The sequence below is a fragment of the Marmota flaviventris genome, chromosome 10, assembly GCF_047511675.1.
Source record: "Marmota flaviventris isolate mMarFla1 chromosome 10, mMarFla1.hap1, whole genome shotgun sequence".
Taxonomy (NCBI): Eukaryota; Metazoa; Chordata; class Mammalia; order Rodentia; family Sciuridae; genus Marmota; species Marmota flaviventris.
In genome coordinates, this window is record NC_092507.1 from 72,452,546 (window position 1) to 72,473,525 (window position 20,980).

Here is a 20,980-nt window from a genome sequence, read left to right on the forward strand (position 1 = left end):
TTATAAGATATCAGAGCTTATTTAATAAATTCCCTTTTGCAGATAAAGAGAATGAAGTCTAAAAAGGTTAAATCTTGTTTATTGGTTGTAATATATTATAATCTTTATTACAGAATTAAGTGAGTTAATTTGAGGCAATAATTGCCAAATACTTTTTAAAGGATTTAAGAAATTATAGTCCTTGAGAAGTTTAACTATAATAAAATCCTTTGTGACCAAAGTTTTTACTTATAAATACCATGTTAATTTTTTTATAATTGATTCTTTTTACATAGTTTTAATTTGCTGATTTATATCTGCTCACTCATTATGACCATCTTTTCCTTGAAAATATTTATAATAGTTAATATAAAATATTCAACTGCTAATTTTAACATTTGGGTTCTCTTGAGATATGTTTGTATTGGCCATTTTTTAAACCTCAAATCAGATTTCTCTTTTCTTTTTATGGCTAGAAATTTTTGATTGTATACTATGTATCAGATGTGATATGTTGAAGAAATTTTAGATTTTCTTATCTCCTTTGGATTTTTTCTGTTTTTTAGGCAGTTAAATCCTGAAATATCACCTTTGAAAAATAGGTTTTGTAATTTTTTTAGGAGGGGCTTCTTTCAGTTTTGCTCTTAGTGTGAGTCCATTAGTCCAAGGATAAGGAATTTAGATAACATGTGGCCCTTCCTGAATGTCAGTGAGAAGGTTTACCAAGGCATTTGTCATGTCTCTAAAATGTTTTCCTTGTTGTGATTAGTGGCTAAAGTTAGTTTAATTCTTTCAAACTTTCCATCACTTGTTGCTTTCTGTGAAGATTCTTGGGGTATCCCTCATGCCGGTACATGTCAGATCATCCAAGAATTAAAGGGAGTCTAATCTAGGTTTTAGGGGAGCTCTTCTATTTTTCTCCTTAGATTTTATAATTTTATTCCTCAATTTACAATTATTCTGGCAGTCTGATTCTCTGACTTATCACACCATTTACCAAATGTGTGTGTGTATTTTCTGCCTGAAAAAATCATATGAACATCATTTATCATCATTAATAATCACTCACCTTTGGACCTGGTAATCCAGGTAACCCAGGATTTCCATGTGGTCCTGGCATGCCCTGCAAATGTGAAAAGGTCTGTTTATTCTTAGAAATAAATACAGATATAAATTTCAGTGCTTATTCAAATAAACATTAAATAATACAATCTAATCAAATTAATAATCTTTTTTTCAAAAATTTTTAACATTATATGAGTAAATTTTTAAAATATGTTTTATCTCCTTTATTTGCCACCCCTAAATCCAGCCACAGCATATTGCTTAGCACTTTTAAAGGCTATGGAAAGTAAGAAGTCTAACAAAGTGCAGTTGTTTAGTTACTCCTCTCAATATGTGCTATCCCTTTCTGAATTTGAGAAATTCAGAATTCGTACCCCAACCTAAATCATTCTTCATGTCTCAATTGATATCCTACCTCATTTAAAAATTCTAGCCACACTAGAATAAAATTATTTATCCTACTAACTTCTATAAAAATTATTGAATGTATAATTCATTTATCAATTAACTATATATTGCCCTGGTACGTCTCTTTTACTTCTCTAATCTGTTCTTTAAATATTTTATTGTATTTTGACTGTTTAATGACATGGTATTTAGTTATAGGATTATAAATATTTTAAAAAGAGACTCATTTTTATTACTAGTATATTGTTTATGTTAGGTACTAGATGAATATTTGTCAATTTGATTATACTTTAATGATAAAATATATGATCTGAACTTAAAAATTGATTTTATTTACTGAGTACCTATATGTGCCAGGAGCTATGTTCATGATTTATATTTCTCATTACTAATCCCTGTAACAATCCTGCAAGATAGTCATTTTTATTCCCATTTACAAATGAGGACACTTACATAACCAATAAGTAGAGAAACTGAGAATTATCTCCTGAAAGCCTCCAAATCTCCAGGTTCCCATACTTACTTGGGTTTTGTACTTCACCTCTGTTCTCTTTAGCCAAACTTATAGTTAATAGTATGTTTAGTAGCCTCTTCAATTCTATATTAATAAAACTATTTCAGAAAGAGGTATCAGCAGTGTAAATATTGACAATATGTCTAACAAAATGAAAACTGAAGAAATAGATTTGATTTCATGATGTTTCATTGATAACCTTTGAAAATTAAATTTTAATGAAGTACATGGGGGAAAAGTATGGGGAGTAATGAATGAATTGTTGATGTAGAAGTACGTGTAACAGGTATAAACTATTATTTCACAAAGCTCAGTAATGCAACTGTTAGCAAGGCCAATATTTTAGGAAAAAATAATTTCAATGAAAGTTTAGGATTTTCAAAAGAGGGATAATGTATTAGTTATTGCCAAATAGGAAAAAACTTAGAGAAAAAAAAAGTGAAGTTTCAACCTTCAAGTTAGGTAATTGATCGAAGGGGATGAAATTAAGAACACAATTGAAATAACTAGCCTTTTGAAAAAGCATACATTTTTTTAAGTAAATGACTGGACAAAAGGGATAAAAAAGGAATTTGGGGAAGCAAAGTAGTGTATCGTTAAAATAGATGGAGATCCAGAACCTGAAGTTCATCCTCTTGGGAGCATAACAGTCTTAGTAGTGGAGAGGGAATAAAATTAGTACAAAGAAGGTCCCAGGTCCTCAGAAAAGTAAGATCCAAAGTCTCCTCACAGAGTGGTAGGACGGTGGGAATTGTTCCAGTGCTAAAGGAGAATAAGTAAGGTTTAGAGGGACATTGGATGAATGTGATAGGTCATTAACTATGGAGAAATTGAGAAAATGCTGTACAGCAGCTAGAGTCCAGTGAGAATTTATCTTAGGCACAGAGTTTGGTATGAACATGCAAAACTTAAAGTAATATTTTAAGATTATTTTTCTTTATAATTATTTATGTAATAAATAATCAGGATAAAAATGAAAGTAGATTATATAAAAGACATTTGCATTTGTCTTTACAACACAATTATTTTTCTAGATCATTGAAAAAATATTATTTAGTAAAAAATCCACATTTATTTTGTTAGCTTGAAGAAACTAATTCTAACATAGCAATAAATCTTTTGTTGAACCTGTGTAATGTGAGAAACTACTGCTGATCTGCAAGGCAGCTTTTTTACTGAAGGCGGTTTTTTTCTAGTCAATAGCCCCAGTATTTTCCACTGTGTAATCCAGGAATGCACTATTTTAAGGCAGCACAAATCTCTTCATTTGCTAAATGAACCTCATCTTAGACTACTGAGATCACTATATAACTAAGAATAAATGTTACAAATAGCAACAGAATGGTCACCAGTCTACAAATTTTAAGATCTTTCTTGGATATCTTCACAGAAAATTCTTTGCCTGGCTATTTACACTCAAATAAACAATGCTGCATGTGTTCTTAAACTTCTTTTGAATTGGCAAAGGTAGAGCTAAGTTGGAAAATCCAGGCGAGTTTCCAGAGCAAGTACATATTGTACAATACTAGAAAAAACATATGGGTAAATTACTAATCCTAACAGCAGTGGGAAATGAAGCTCATCTACTCACCCGTGGACCTCTCTTTCCTGAGGGACCTGGAATACCTGCTGGACCAGGTGGACCCTTGGAAAACAAATATCAAGGCATTAGACATAACTAGTAGACACATCTGTTTCCACTTCAGAATAACTCTTTTTTTTTTTCTCTGTCCCTAGTTCCCTGATTCTGATGATTTTAAAGTAACATTAATGCCCTTACCCAAATCAGCAAGGGTGAATTGAAATTCAAGTGTCCTCTTTAATCTGGCCAGAAATGACAGCAGGAAGTCCATGACTTCTGGTTATAGCCACTATATCTGGTTTTTACTGAGACCATAAGTAGTAGTTTTGTGGGTAATTTTTACCTAAATTTACTTTTATTACGGAAGGAGAAATTCAATTTAGTATTTGAAGACCAATAACTACAGGTTTTTTCAAGCACATTTCAAAAGAGGATTTGCATTGAAAAATGAAAGCACTGGCCATTTTATGTTCTTTTAAAAGAACTGCATTAAGGACCTATATAATGTGTTAACCTGTTATAATGAGATCCTTCCTGCATATGCAGTTATAAATCTGCCTTATACTAAATGTAGCACACCAAGGAGTCTCTAATAAAGTTAAATGACTTATAAAACAAAGCATGGAAGCAAAACCTGATAAGCTGTTAAAAGTGTTTTGAGTTCTTTAAATGTTACTTTTGAAATAAGAAATAAGAAATAGGAAACTATTCCTTAACTTTCTCAAATGGCACTCTGTGTTGTCTTTTATATTTAGCAATCAACTATAGAAGAATACATGATCATTTGTGATACAATTGAACATGAATTCATTTATCTATTCATTCATTTAATTGTTATCAAGCACTGCTTGATGTGACATTGTTTTTGGTGTTTTTAGAGCATACACATATTTCATTTATTGCAGTAAAAATAGTAAAGGTTTTAAATTAGATGCATCAAAGATGAAAAACTAACCTCATCACTAATAAGCAGTGTAACCTAATGCACCTCATTTCAAACATCTATGTTTCTATTCTAATTCTCATAAAATTAAGAGATGACTCCAGCTTAAGTCATATGTAATTGCCAACATATGACATTTTTAACCTATAAAATTTAATTTCATATAGTTTGTGTCTGTATCAAGGACAGGTACACTCAAGATTAGATTGAGTTTGAAAAGAGAACAGAGAAGACAGATTGATGGGAGTCATTTTGACTAAAAAATCAAGGGAGGAATGAGTGAGTTATGCTGAAAAAAAATAGCTATATAGCATTTTTTTCATTTCTTTTTCTTCTTGATATTAACTATTCCTCAAAACTTCATTTTGTCTTCTGATATTCATTATATATTTCAAATTGCCCATTTTTTCTTTTATTTTTTCTTCTCCTACCACCTAACAATAAAATGTTTCATGTATTTCCTGATATTGAGAGAGAAGTACTATTTCTATTCAAACCTAATCTGAGGGCATTCTTCCTGAGCTATTCAAATATTTTCATAGCCATTATTGTATCACTAGCTTCCATTAAAAAATGTTTTCATATACTATCAAGAAAAAAAAATTTTTTCAAATTAGTTCTGGTTTTGGTGTTATAATAAAAAATTAGCAGCTGTTGATCTGAATTTTAATTCTTCCCAAATATTTGACTAAGATGGAGATATTGGAACTAAAAATGAAGATAATATATTTTTAAAAATTTCTAGTTTGATTTAGCACCCTGTCATACTGCTTTGTGACAAAAGAAAATACTATTCCGTTCACGTTGAGAAGATAGTTAATATTACAATACACTATGACTTGAGTGTTTGGGTCTACTCAAAATTCATATATTGAAATCCTAACCAAAAACTTATGGTATCTGAAGGAGCTTAGGAAGATGACTAAGTAATATGGGTGGGGCCTTCATGAATGAACTAAATACTACATTTAGTGTAAGGCAGATTTATAACTGCATATACAGGAAGTATCTCATTATAAAGGCCCAGTGGGGTTCATTTGTTCCTTCCACCATTTGAGGACACAGTGAAAAGATGCTATCTGTGAACCAAAAAGCAGACCCTCACCAGATATCAAATCTGCCAACACCTGCATCTTGGACTTCATAGTCACTAGAACTATAAGGGATAAATTTTTGTTGTTTACAAGTCCCCAAGTTTATAGTATTTTGTTGCAGAGGCCAAATGAACTAAGATGTATTTAATTTAAGTACTGAGGGGAAAATAAGGTATATTTTATGTCATAATTAAAATATTTGAATTGTTTAATAAACACTAAATAAAAACCAATTTTCACAACTTTATAATTTTGTATTTACAAGTCTTTGATAATAGATTATTAATAGGCATTTGGTAGAAATTAACAATATAATTTTATAGATTTTTAAAAAATTTTTCTATAAAATCTTTCACAGTGTTTGTTAGAGAAAGCTGTGACTGAAAAGGAAAAGGAATGGCTTTTCATCATCCAATCTAAATTTAAATCATGTTTCAAAAATTTACTAGCTGAATGACCTTGAATAGGTCAATTACCCTTTATAACCCTAAGTTTCTCATTTTTAACATATTGATTATAAAAATCTACTTTTTAGGATTATTGTGAGTTTTAAAGGTGTTGATTATAAAATAACTGTCACTGTGTCTGGGTATATAGGAGGTAACCAGTAAACTGTAATGCAGTTAACTTTTTTAAAGGTGGGCATGGAGCAAGCACTCAATAAATGTTACTTGTATATTAAAACATGTGGTAGGGTAAATGTAGTCAATAGAACAGCACTTTTAAGAGTGAGTAATCCCTGGTCAGGTAATTTTCAAAGTTCTGCATCTATTATTTCTTTTGAAATTCATTCTTTCATTCAGTAAATATTATAAAGGTCCAAGCCCTCCTGAAGTTACAGTCTAGATTAAAAGACACACATTATCAGATAAACATATTACTACAGATTTTACTCCATTATATGAAGGAAAAGAACAGGCAACCAAGATGGAGATGAACATAGTGGACCTAATTTATACTGTAATGTCAGAGAAGGCTTCTCTGAGGAAATGTTTAGATAAACCTAAAAGATGAATAGGAATTAGAAACAGGGAGAAAATAAAATTCCAGAAAATAAGAATAAATGAAAGAGAGCATAAATAAAATAAAAATATCATTCTTTTACTGAAGAACTAGAAGAAAACTAATAGGGAAAGGGGGAAAGTAGAACACAATGATGTTGCAGAGATAAGGAGGAACCATATCATATTTGCCTGTGTGGGTCAAGTACTGAGTTTTTAGTTCATTGTAAATACTTCAGTTCTCTGCATCTGAAAACTGAAGTAGATAAATTAGGTGATGTTAACTGTGTTTTTAAAAGATCACTAGAGAATTTGGGTAAATGATGGAAGAGTATGAACATTCTTCAAACTATACTCCTTTCCTCAAAATCAACTGAAAATAAAAAGCACCAAAGAAAGAAAACAGCATCTCAAATGAAACAGAAAGGACCACAACCATGATCCACAAAATACAAGGATTATTTGTCAAATACTAAGAAACTTTGTATTATGAACGACGTGGAAAGATTATTAAAAAAAAAAAAACCCTCCTCAGACTCTATACCTTGTACAGACTACAGATAGTCCTAAAAGTTTATCAGAATTAAAAATCCATTGCAACAATCCTTTGATTATAATGATGACATTTAAGGGAATGGGCAAGCCATGGGAGAAATAATTCATTATCCAGTAAAGATTTAGTTCCAAAGAATCAAGACCAGGGAAGATATAACTGAAGAAGAAGAACCTATCAATTTTATGATCTACAACCAAATCCAACCTAAGGGATTTCTGGTCTTGAAAGGTGGTAAAAGACAAGAAAAGCATAAATCATAATATCTCTTCTCAGAGAGTCTGTGGTACATAGGGTACAAAACAAATGATACATGGAAAATGAGAAGATACTTGCCCTGAGAAGAAGACATAAAAAATACAGTACAATGGTGTTTAAGGCAGTAAAATCTGTTTGATTCTGTGTATTATTCTACTTGCCTTGGTCTCTCTCTGTACTATTCTGAAAGAACCCAGATTATAGTTACCTTTATTTGAAAAAATGTAATAACCATAAATTAATCACTGTGGGACCTAAACATAGATATTATGAGAAGGGGAGAAATAGAAGGATATGAACATAAATTTAAAATAGAAGAAAACCATTCACCAGCAGAGAAATTATTTCATGTAACAGAAAGAATTCAATCATATAGTTCATTATATTTTAAAAGAATTTCAGTGTGATATTCCTCTACAAAAAGATAGTTCAAAGATGAGTTACAAAATATTTTAAAAGTTCACCTTCAAAAAAGGATAAAAAGAACAAATAATTATGAAAGTGAACCAGACATACTTAAGAAAGCTATGAAAGAGCAAAAGACAAACCATTGTAGATGAAAATTATATCAAAAACTGGTTAAATAAAATTGAAAATCAGTAAAGGAATATGGATATAGTCTAAATGAATTCACATAGAATGAAATGAAAAAGAGCAATAATGATGGTATGATTATACAGATGATAATAAATATAACCACAAATATGCAAATTGCATGACAAATATAGAAAAAATGTTTGAGGATATAATATAAAAATAATTTTCAGATGAAAAAAGTCCAAGGAAAAAAATAGATACATAACTTAATAGGTTTAATCAACCTCAAAGATAATGAAACAATAGGAAAAATTATAACTGATGCCACAGAAATACAAAGGATTATTAGGGACTATTATGATAGTCCCACATAAACAAATTGGAAAACCTAGAAGGTATTGATGTATGTGTGGACACACATAATCTAACAAAATTGGACCACGAAGACAAAAAACAAACACCTCAATAATGAGTAACAATATTTAATGTGTAATTTCAAGGGAAAAAAGAACTCTTCTAAACTGAGATCAGCATTATTCTAATATCAAAATGAAAGAACAAAAAGCAAAACCACAGACCAACATCCTGAAGAACATAAATGCAAAAATTGTCAACAAAGCACTAACAAAATGAATCCAATCACATATCAAAATACACCATGATTAATGAGACTTATCCCAAGGATACAAGGATGATTCAACATATAATGTAATATGTCACATCAACAGAATGAAGGATGAAAACCATACAGGCATCTCAAAAGATTCAGAAAAAGCTTGCAATAAAACGCAGCATCCCTTCATGATAAAAACTAATAACATATTAGGTACAGAAAGAACACACTTCCACATAATAAAGCCTATAGAAGGCAAACTGATGGCCAAAATTATATTGAATGAGATAAAGATGAAAGTATTTCTTCTAAGGTCAGTAAGAACAATTCATTTTCATCACTCTTATTCAACATAGTATGAATACATGGTGTGTAACCAGAGCAATTTGGCAAAAGAGAAAAATAAAAGGCATCCAAATAGGAGAGAAGGAAGCCAAATTGTCCATATTTTCATATGACATGATTCTTCAAAGAGAAAAACCTAAAGACTTTATCAAAAGGCTATTAGAATGAATTCAGTGAAGTTACAGTATACAAAATCAACATACAAAAATTAGGAGCATTTTTATAGCCCAGTAATGAACTTGCTGAAAATGAGAGAAAGCAGTCCCATTAGTAAAAGCTATAAAAATAGCTTGCAATAAATTTAACATGGAAAGCAAATTAACTCTATAATGAAAATACAAAAATATTGATGAAAGAAATTGAAGAAGACACTAAAAACTGGAAAGACCAAACAAGAAGAGCAATGATGGAGGTGTCACAATACATTATCTGAAATTATACTACAAAATTATAGTAAGAAAAATAACACGGTACTGGAAATCAAAATAAATATGAAGACCAATGGAACAGAATAGTAGACACAGAGACAACCGAATAGATATAGTCACTGATGCTTGACAAAGATGCTAAAAACATACACTGGAGAAAAGACAGTCTTTAAAAAAATGGTGCTGAACCTCAGAGCATTAATCTCCAAGATATATAAAGAACTCAAAAAACTTAACACCAAAAAATCACAAATAACCCAATCAATGGGCAAAGGAACTGAATAGATGATTCACAGAAGAAATACAATCAGTCAACAAATACATGAAAAAATGTTCAACATCTCTAGCAATCAGAGAAATGCAAATCAAAACTACACTGAGATTTCATCTCACTGCAGTCAGAATGGCAATTATCAAGAATACAAGCAACAATAAATGTTGGTGAGGATGTGGGGGAAAAGTACACTTATACATTGCTGGTAGGACTGCAAATTGATGCAACCACTATGGAAAGCAGTGTGGAGATTCCTCAGAAAACTTGGAATGGAACCACCATTTATTTGACCCAGTTATTTTACTCTTGGTTGTATACCCAAAAGACTTAAAATCAGCACACTACAGTGAACGAGCCACATCAATGTTTATAGCAGCTCAATTCACAAGAGCTAAACTATGGAACCGGCCTAGGTACCCTTCAACAGATGAATGGGGATAAAAAAAATATGGTATATATACACAATGAATACTATTCAGCCATAAAGAAAAATGAACTTATGTAACTCCAGTATATAGATGGAACTGGAGACTATCAACATAAGTGAAATAAGCCAATCCCAAAAAACCAAGGCAAATATTCTCTCTGATATGTGGATGCATAAATTACAATAGTGGGGTGGGTAGGGAAGAACAGAAGTACTTTGGATTAGACAAAGGGGAATGAAAGGAAGGGAGGGGGAATGGGAATAGGAATGATAGTAGAATGAATTGGAAATTACTTTCCTATATGCATATATGAATACATGACCAATGTGTAATTCCACATAAGGTACAACTAGAGAATGGGAAGTTATACTCCATATATGTATAATATGTCAAAATGCATTCTATTATCATAGAATATCAATAACAAATTTTAAAATGGTTCTGGGAAAACTGAATATCCATATGTAGAAGAATGAAATTTGATCCCTTTTCTCACCCTGCACAAAAGTCAACTCTTAAGTGGACTAAAAACCTAGGAATTAAACTAGAAAGTTTGCAACTGATAGAAGAAAACATAGGCTCAACACCCCTAACATATTGGTGCAGGCACTTACTTCCTTAACAAAATTCTTAAAGTTCAAGAAATAAAACCAAGGTAAATAAGTGGGACAGCATCAAATTATAAAGTTTCTGCACAGCAAAGGTAACAAGAGCATGAAGAGAAAGACTAAAGAATTGGAGAAAATCGTTGCCAGCTATTCTTCCTGCAGGGGATTAATCTAGAACATAAAAAGAACTAAAAAAAAAAACTTAACACTTAAAAAAAAAGACCCAATCAATAAATGGGCAAATTAACTAAAGAGATACTTCTCAAAAGAAGAAATACAGATGGCTAACAAATATATGGAAAAATGTTAAACACCCCTAGGTACAAATTTGATTTCATTTGAATGCAAATCAAAACTACACTGAGATTTCTGGTTAGAATGGCAAGCATCAAAAAATAGCTGGGCACAGTGGTTCATGCCTGTAATTCCAGTGACTCTTAGAAGGCTCACGCAGGAGAATAGCAAGTTCAAAGCCAGCTTCAGCAAATTAGCAAAGCCCTAAGCAATTTAGGGAGACCCTGTCTCAAAACAAAAATATAAAAAGGGCCAGGGATGTTGCTCAGGGGTTGAACACCCATGAGTTCAATTCCTGGTACCAAAACAAAATAATAAAAATAACAATAATAATTTCTTTAAAAAGGAGGAGGAGAAAATGCCATCAGGGAAATGGGGAAAAAGTACACTCAGACACTGTTGGTAGGACTGAACTTGTATAACTACCTTGGAAAACAGTATGAACACTCCTCAAAAGACTAGGAATGGAACCACCATATGACCCAGGTATCCCACTCCTTGATATTTATTCAAAAGAATTAAATTCAACATACTATAGTGATACAGACACATCAACGTTAATAGCAACACAATTCAAAAAGCCAAGCTAGGGAACCAACTTAGGTGCCCTTCAACAGATTAATGGATAAAGAAAATACGATATATGTATGCACAGTGTAGTTTTACTCAACTGTAAAGGAGAATGAAATTCTGACATTTTTTGGTAAATTGATGGAACTGTAAAACATTATGCCAAGTGAAATAAACCAGACCCAAAAAATTAAAGATCAATTTTTTCTCTCAGATATGGACACTAGAGTGAAATAAGGTAGGGGAAAGAATGGTGGTGTACCCCTGAAAACAGAAGAGAGATCAGTGGAGTAGAAGAAAGGGATTGAGGGAGAAAAAGGAAGGACAGGAAAAGGGAAGAATGACAGAATGAAATTGAATTATGCTATGTACATATAAGAATGTATCACAGTGAACTCTACCTAAAAAACATCAGTTTAAAAAACAATAAATAGAAGGCAGACAAGTAGAATAGAGGAAGGGGAACAGTGGGAGGGAGAAGAGGAAAGAAAGTGGAAATACTGGAGATTAAAATGGAGCAAATTATTTTCCATGCATGAATGCATATGTCAAAGTGACATAATGTAAAACTAAAATGTACTAATAAAAATTGTTTTTTTTTAATGTGGAAAAACCTCCCACACTTAAGGATGGAAGAATTAATATTTCTATACTACCTAAAGCAAATTGCATATTTAATATAATCCCCATTGAAATACCAATGGTATTTTTCACATAAATAGAAAAAGAAACAATACCCCAATTCATATGAAACTATAGCTAAAGCAGTCTGGAGGAAAAAACAAAGCTAGAAGCATCATGATACCTCATCTCAATACATACTACAGGAATGCAATAACCAAGACAGCATGGTACTGATAGAAAAATCAATGCATATACCAATAGAACAGAATAGTGAATCCAGAAATAATCTTCAGTCAATGATTTTTTACAGAGGCACCACAAATATACATGGGAGAAAGAATAGCCTCTCCATTAAATGGCACTAGGAAAGGTGGATTTACACATGCAGAAGAACAAAATAACCCCCTACCTCTTACCATATACAAATATCAACTAAAAATGAATCAAACACCTAAATGTAGGACTGGAGCTGGGAAATTCCTAGAAAAAAATATAGGAAAACACTTTAAGACATCAATGTAGACAATGATTTTTTTAAAAATAAGATCTCAAAAGCACAGGCAACAAAAGCAAAAATAGATAGATGGGATTATATTAAACTAAAACCCTTGTACATAACACAGCAAAGGAAACAATCAACAGAGTAAAGAGAGAATATATGGAAAGGCAGTAATATTTATATGCTATTCATCTGACAAAGGATTAATACCCAGAATATATAAAGGGCTCAAAAGTACAACATAAAAATATGTAATCTGACTTTAAGATGGGCAAATTATCTAAATACATATTTCTTTTTAAAAGATATCCACTGGGGCTCGGTGGTGCACACCTGAAATCCCAGCAGTTTGGGAGACTGAGACAGGAGAATCATAAGTTCAAGTCCAGCCTCAGCAAATTAGTGAGACCCTGTGTCAAAATAAAAAAGGTGTGGAGATGAAGCTCAGTGGTAGAGCACCTCTGGGTTAAATCCCCAGTAACAAACAAAAAAAGATATATAAACATCCAACAAGTATATAAAGAATGCTCAATCTCAGTAATCATCAGGGAAATGGGAATCATAACTACAATGAGATATAATCTCATCCTAGTTGTATCAAAAAAAGCAAAAAATAACAAATGCTGGTGAGGATGTAGAAAAAGGGAAACTCATAAACTCCTATTAGAATGTAAATTACTACAGCAATTATGGAGAACAGTACGGAGAGTCTTCACAAAACTAAAAATAGATCTATAATATGATCCAGTTATCATGCTACTACATTTACAAAGGTAATGAAATCAGTATACCAAAAAGATGCCTGCACTCTCATGCTTGTTGTAGCACTATTCACATTAACCAAAATATGGAATCAACCAAGGTGTCCATTAGCAGATGAATGGATAAAGAATATATGGAAGATGTGTATCATGCAGCCATAAAAAGAATGAAATCCTGTCATTTGCAGTAACAAGGATGTAACTATAGGACATATGTTAAATGAAATAAGCCAGACACAGTAAAATACTATATATTCTTAATCATATACAGAAGTCAAAAACATTGGTCTCAAAGAAGAGAATAAAAGCTGGGTATAGTGGCTCATGCTTGTAATTCTAGCAACTTAAGAGGCTCCCAGACAGGAGGATTGTATGTGTGAGGCAATTCTCAGAAACTTAGTGAGACTCTATCTCAAGTAATAAAAAAGACTAATGATATAGCTCAATGGTAAAGCAACCCTGGGTTCAGTCCCAAGTACCAAAACAAAACAAATCAAAGAAGAGAGTAGAACAATGATTACTAGATGCTGAGAGGGATGGTGGGGAGGGTAGATGAAGGGAGAAGGATAATAAGTAACAAAATACACTTAAAAATAATAAGTTCTTGTGTTCTACAGTACACAGTAGGGTGACTAGTTTATAACAACCTATTAAATATTTTATGAAGAACTGGAAAAGAGGAGCTCGAAGTTTCTAAACACAAAGAAATGATAAGGGTATGTATATATGTGCTGAAGTATCCCACTGTACCCCATAAATATATATAATCAGTATGTTTGAACTAAAAAGAAAGATTAAAATTATAAAGATATAATGAAAAAAAACTGCATGGGAAAATGGGTAGAAAAAAATTGACACCTAGAGGTGAGAGAAATCAGCCTGGCCTCCAGCTTTTCAAGGTAAGATCCACTTCAAGAAATAGTAGGAAAACAAATTCATAATTTTATCACAATTCAATCTCTCATTAGTTCTTTAAAATTTATCTATTCCTTTACACTAGGCTGAAACTGGATTCTCAAAGTTCAGCATGAGTCTTCCATCAGAAGAGCCAAGGGATTTCCTAATATTGTTTTTATTACAGAGAAGTCAATGTCCTGCCCTTTGACTTTTCTGTAGCTTTTGGCAACACTGATCAATTTCTTCTCAAAGCTCTTCTTTAGCTTCTGTGTTAAGTACACTACTCTTCTCTCCCATGTTTCTGACTATTCTATCAAATTTATGCTCTTTTCTTCTATAACCAAAAAGAAATCTTTCCCCATAATTTGGTTCTTGACTCTGTGTCAACCTCCTTTCTTTGAAAATATCCAACCTATAGTTTCAACTGTGATCTTATTGATGGGAAGACTCCCAAATTTATATTCCCAGCTTTTACCTCTCTTCACTTCAACTCTTTGAACTTTTCCAACTGATGGCACTAGTGAAGTTTCTTTTGTGTTTTCACTTATTCTGCTAAAATTAATTTTCTCTCTTAATTACTGTTTTTAGGAATGGCTTCATCATTCTCTCAATCGATAGCTTAAAATAAGATACTCATCTTTGATTCTTTTCATTTTTACTTGCTCCCTTGTGCCAAGTAATCTCCTAGTTCTACCAAATTACCCTTCAAAATATCTCTCGAATCCCACCTTTCCCTTGCATTTTCACTTCTGCCAATCTAAATAATGTCCTAGTCATATTACACTAAGTAATAAAAATATCTTGTCTGATCTGGGCACTGCTAACACACTGACTTAAAAGAGCAATACTCATGCTTACAAGCCTACAAAATGCCATACTGAGGATAAAACGTAGAACAATCAGTTTGACAAGATTCTCTTCAATCTGACACTACATTGCTTAGGTCTTTGTTTGTCTAGCATTATTCAACCTAAGATAAAAGAGTTTGGGTGATAGAGGTAGAAAATCTGGTTCAAATCCTACGTCTATCATTTACCAACAGTGTTGTTGTGGGCAAGAAAATTAACTTCTCTGGACTTCACCTGATATAGGATAATAATAATAACCTTACAAAACTCTTGAAACAAGGTATATAAGTCGCATGGTAGAGCATTTTACACAAGAAAATCAACAAATGATAGCTACTATGCTGTTTTTCGCATGTAAAAAACATGCCTAGTCCTATCATCTGTCAAAATCTTATTTGTTCTTTGAGCCTAGGTCATAATTATCTTTGTACATAAGAACCTATCCTGAACAGCTTAGCTTTGAGAGATTATTCATAGAAAGCCCTTCAAAAAATATTATTTTTCTTACCTTTGAACATCTCTACCTCATACACTTAGTTTATATCTATCATTAACATTTATCGTACTTGAGGACACAAGACAGTTATAAATGCCCTTCCTTTATCCCCTTTATTGAAATATAATAGCTTCTAAGCAATGACTGTTTTATATACTCTTTGTGTTCCTGTCTTGCAAAGAGCAGAAAGTAAGTAAACATCTGCAGAATATATTATTGCTACCAAAGCTGAATGCCTATTACGGAATTTACATAAGAGATTAATATCCATTTCATCATACTGACTTTTCTCAGGAAAGTAAATGGCTTCTGTAACTGTTTAATATGTCCTGCCCAATGATTTGATTTTATTGTTAATATGTTGAAAATTAACTATAATAGTTGAAAGAGTTTATTATCATGTTTTATTTTAACCTCTAACCATTCACTCAAAGAGTTGCTCAATATCTATACAATTGCTTCAAGTAATAACCATAAAGGAAACACAAGCTAAAAAAGTGGTGTCTTGTTATCCCATTCTGTGGTTTCTGGAACTAAACTAATGACTCAATTCTATTTTTATTAAATAAAGAAATGCTTTAAGATATATTTTAGTATACTCACAATTTGAAAAAAAGTAATTTCTAAAGATTATAGGTAAATTACTTAAGGTATACTAATACAAAACACAACAATAGTTTGCAATATTGATTTTAAATTGTTTCAGATGACTCTAGACATTTTCAAATGTTGATCTCTAATTATACCTGCACAATAAAAGGAATTCCTAGCTGAAAATTCAGTCTATTATCTCAAGTACTGCATATAAATTATTATAAAAGCAGCTTATCTGAATTTTTTCTTCATTTAATAGGCTGATTCTTTTTCTCAAAAGTAGGCTGTCTTTGTGTGAGGTTGTTGAAAGTTTTTAATCCCTTACTGTATATTGACTGTATCATTAAAGACAATGAAATATGTTACTGTTCATGGAAATGAAAATATTTGATTTAGAATGATAATGTCAGAATTTGTTTTCCCAATGACTGACTATGAAATAATCTCTATCTAAAATAATTTTTTATTGGTGCATTATAATTATACATAATAGTGGGGTTCATTGTGTCATATTGGTAAACGTGCAACACATAATTTCATCAATCTTGTTCCCTAGTACCTTCTCTTTCCCTTCATTCCTTGTTCCCACTGATCTGCTTATTCTACTTTACTGATCTTCCATCTATTATTATTTCAATTAGTGCTTCCTAATTATACATATGAACAGGATTCATGTGTTATGTTCGTTCATGGATGGGGAATGAAATGTACAAAATTAAAATAAATTTTATACTCTGTTAATCCATTTGATGATATTTTGCTTGAAAGAATATTTACTTTGTGCATTTAGTATATTTTTCTTTATCACAGCTTTTATATATATATCCCTCTTTTAACATGACAGTGTGTTTAACCTATGCTTTTTATATACATACATATATATATAAAGAATGCCAGTCTATATTTAGCAGTTAAATTCCTGGTTGGATTTCAGCTGAACAAGAAAAACATAGGTTGCTCATCACTTTACCCAGAATGAGGTAACCTTTTCAATCTGCCAATTTTTTTAAAAAATGGTACAATATTTGAACCAGGGTTGTATTTCCATAAATGGTTATAACAACCATTATGCCAGGACACATTTCTGTGACAAATCTAATCTGTTCTGTATTGTACGGTCCAGAGAACTCTCTTGAAATGTATGATAAGTTAGTGCATTAAGACATATTAAAAAACAACAACTTACGGGAGGTCCAGTGTCCCCTTTTGGCCCTCTTAGATACTTCATTTCAAGCATTGTATTAAGATCCTCATAATAATAATAATCATAAAGCTCAGTTTCATAGCTATTTTCGATGGGATAAGTAGCATCAGGATAAAATTCACCTTCCTTCCTTAGATCAAGGTGATTATCCACAGATGGCTTTTCTGTCACTCTGTATAAAGTTGTGTTTAAAATCTGTTCCATTTCCATGAGTTCATTAGTGTGTAGATTTGCTGTGATCGCCTTCTTGAGATTAGCATTTATATCTTGTCTTTTATGTGGAAGAATAGATGACATCTTCTTAAACAGTGACATACCAGTTATGGTATCATCCTCATGTTGTGTTATATTTTCAGATACTTTTGGCAGATAACTAAATTTCTCCTTGGTATTCATTCTTGTCTCACTGAGGCCATGATGGGTCATTGACAGGCTTAAATTTGTTTGAATATGTTCCTCCGGGATGGTTTCTTTGGCTTGAATCCCATAGTTTGTGAGATCCATAGCAGAGACATTTGCTGAATGAAGAGAAGTTAACTGAGCTTTTGATACCTGGTGTTCTGGTCTTTTATGCACTGTTGCAGAATCATTATTTATGGCATTTGTAATGCTTCTGCCTTCATAAAATGTTTTCTCTAACAGCATTTTTTCATCAGATCCTTCGGGCAAGGGAGTGTGTTCCAGTCTCTTAGTAGGTGTGATAGTTGTATGAGGAAGGCTTGTTTTAGTTTGGTATTTGTCCGCATGGCGACACTGCTGTTTCACATATCTACAGTAGTCTGCAGATACTTCTACAGAAGGAATAATATCCAACTGACATATTATTCCTTCAAAATGTACAGAGTTATTATTCATACTTCCTAAGGTAAACACACTATTAGAATCAAAAGTCTGAACTTCTGAAATAGTCTCTGTGCTAAAATATTTCTTTCCACATTCAACAAACATTGAGACAACTCGGTTTCTGATAGTAATGGCAAATGAGTGCCATAGCTCATCATGAACACTGTAGTTGAAAAATACAGACTGCTTTCCTCCAATATATACTATTAATTTTTTTGGTAGTAATTGTACTCCTAATTGCAGTCTATTTTTATTTCTAATGCTGAAGAGAAATGCATTATTCACTTTATGTGACTGTAACCCAATTAATATTGTAAATGGCTGTCCTAAGTTTTCTGGTAAAATTTTCATGAGAGGTGACTCAATATAAGCATCATTTTTAAAAATGACACCTGATTCTATTAAATGGACCCCCTGAGGTAATGGTGTAGATGATGATGGTACAGCAGTCATTGATGATGAGTGTCTTACATCTTTGCCTCCAAGGCCTAGTTGATGAAGAATATCTATGCCTGGAAATTAAAGAAAGAGAGAGAGAGAGAAAGAGAGAAAGAATCTTACTCTTATGCATTCATGTGTTCATATAAATATTTGAGTATAAGGAAATCTTCCTTGTATCAACAGTAATTTCTAAAATAAGCATGCTCTATCAATAACTAGTTTCTGGGTAATGAGACAGGGAGAGGGAGAATAAGGTGTTATATTTAATTATTTTGAATAAAGTTTGTGTGTATGCACACATACATCCACACATCAATATTTGTTTTTTCTTTTAGTTGTAGATGGACACAATATCTTTATTTTATTTATTTATTTTTATGTGGTACTGGGGATCAAACCCAGAGCCTCACAAGTGCTAAACAAACACTCTACTACTGAGCTACAACCCCATCCCCCACACATCAATATTTCTTAACCCCAAATTTAAAAATTAGGTTAGTCTCTCATTTTTTACATTTGGCTAGAATTCTTATCTATTACTCCAATGGATACCCATGTTCAAAGATTCCCAGATGTTATTCACTTCAGTTCATAGCTTAAAATTTAATGACATCTATATTAAGGAGAAACTGGGATCACACTTAAAAAAAATTTGTGATTTGGAAGATATTTTCTAAATTAAGTTCACATAATCCATTACACTCTATTTTCCCTACTAAACTTCTAGGAATTTACAAATCACATAGAAACTCTCTATGCTTAGGCTCTTAAGTGTGTACTGCATTTAAAGTACTTTGGTCATCACAATCCTTGGGTAATGCCTGTACAAGAAAATTTAAGTGTTTTTTATTGTTGGTAAACACCATACTTTTTCTGAAAAATTTAAATTTCTCTATTTCCCTTTTTTTGTCAATCCTTTTCTGCATTTTTATACAATTGATAGACTTCTTTTCAACATTTATTTTATAATATGCATTTATATAATATGTATCTGATATAATTATGAGTATTTAAAATTTATTTTTCATTATAGTATTACCAATAGTATACTACTTGTATCCCTTACTCATTATAAGATTCTGGAAGATGGGTTCTAATTGGTTCATTATTGCATCTCTATAGTACCTACCTTGAAAATAGTTTTAAAATTTCTGAATGAATGAGTTCGCCCCACCACAACTTGAACAGATTTCATATTCACCTTCAGAGTCACAAAATTAAATGCTATTCACAAAGGATGATGAATCCTCTCTTAAAAATACAGAATAGCTTAGTCAATTGTATGATATTTATTATTATTTGGGTTATAAGTCACCATCTGTATCTTTGTATGTGTGTATGTGTGTGTGTGTTATTCCAATGAACATATATGTGCATGTACATATATGTGTGTATATATGTATATGTATATATGTGTGTGTATATATACACATATAGTATATAGTACATATGTAATATGTATATAAAATCTCTAGCCAGAAATGTTAAACAAGTGAGCTTAGTGAAAAAAAGAAGTTTTTGAAGATTATCCAGGAATATCTGATATCACCTTAATTTTCCTTTTGCAGGAAATTAGCAGATATCTGACAATTTATGTTCATTTATGTTCATTACAAAGAACAAACATAATGGAGAATCTCAGTCTCAAGTCTGATAATTGTGTACAATAATTAAATAATTATTGGATATCATTTATGCATAATCTAGCAATACAATTAAAATTTCTCAGAGATATTCATAAAACTCAAATGTTCTGTTTTAGATTTAGAACAACCATCATTTTATTCATAAAATAGTTGTAATTTTACAACAATATTAAAGAATATTTGATCTAAAATATTGCATGATAATGTGTCTCAAACTTTTCATCAAAACATTCCCAATAGCAGTTTAGAACTATATGCACCTCCAGAGTTATGGTGGCATAAAGGGACTCCATTTAATCATGAAAATACCCCTTGATTTCTTGAATTATAAGATTATAATTCACACAAAATTTTAATTGTTTTCCATTTTATGGTTACTTAATATAACATCTAAATTACTTACCAGCTAAATCAGTTAGCCTAAAGATTTGTTCTTTATCTTTGAAAACCAGTTATTTTATTAGAATATGGCATCTTATTGGTCATTCTGGATACCTGTTTCTAGGTGCATAAAAATCCTATTCATTGTATAGCTTCAAAACATTTTTTAACTTCAGCAAGTTTTTCATGAATTTGAAAATTTCATAGTCTTGGTTATCTTCTTCATAAATCCTATTATGAGTATGTTGAGTC

General features: G+C 31.7%; 1 protein-coding gene across 1 annotated transcript in view; it reads right to left on the minus strand.

Moving 5' to 3' along the window:
* The window catches only part of Col24a1 (collagen type XXIV alpha 1 chain), a 379,962-nt gene extending 360,705 nt beyond the window's left edge, over positions 1-19,257 (minus strand). The window contains exons 1-4 of the mRNA XM_071618609.1: positions 19,254-19,257; positions 17,400-18,772; positions 3,558-3,611; positions 1,049-1,102 (exon numbers count right to left, since the gene is read on the minus strand). Coding sequence (XP_071474710.1) covers positions 1,049-1,102; positions 3,558-3,611; positions 17,400-18,772; positions 19,254-19,257 — 1,485 coding nt within the window. The remainder of the gene's footprint in view (positions 1-1,048; positions 1,103-3,557; positions 3,612-17,399; positions 18,773-19,253) is intronic.
* Between the last annotated feature and the right edge of the window lie 1,723 nt (positions 19,258-20,980).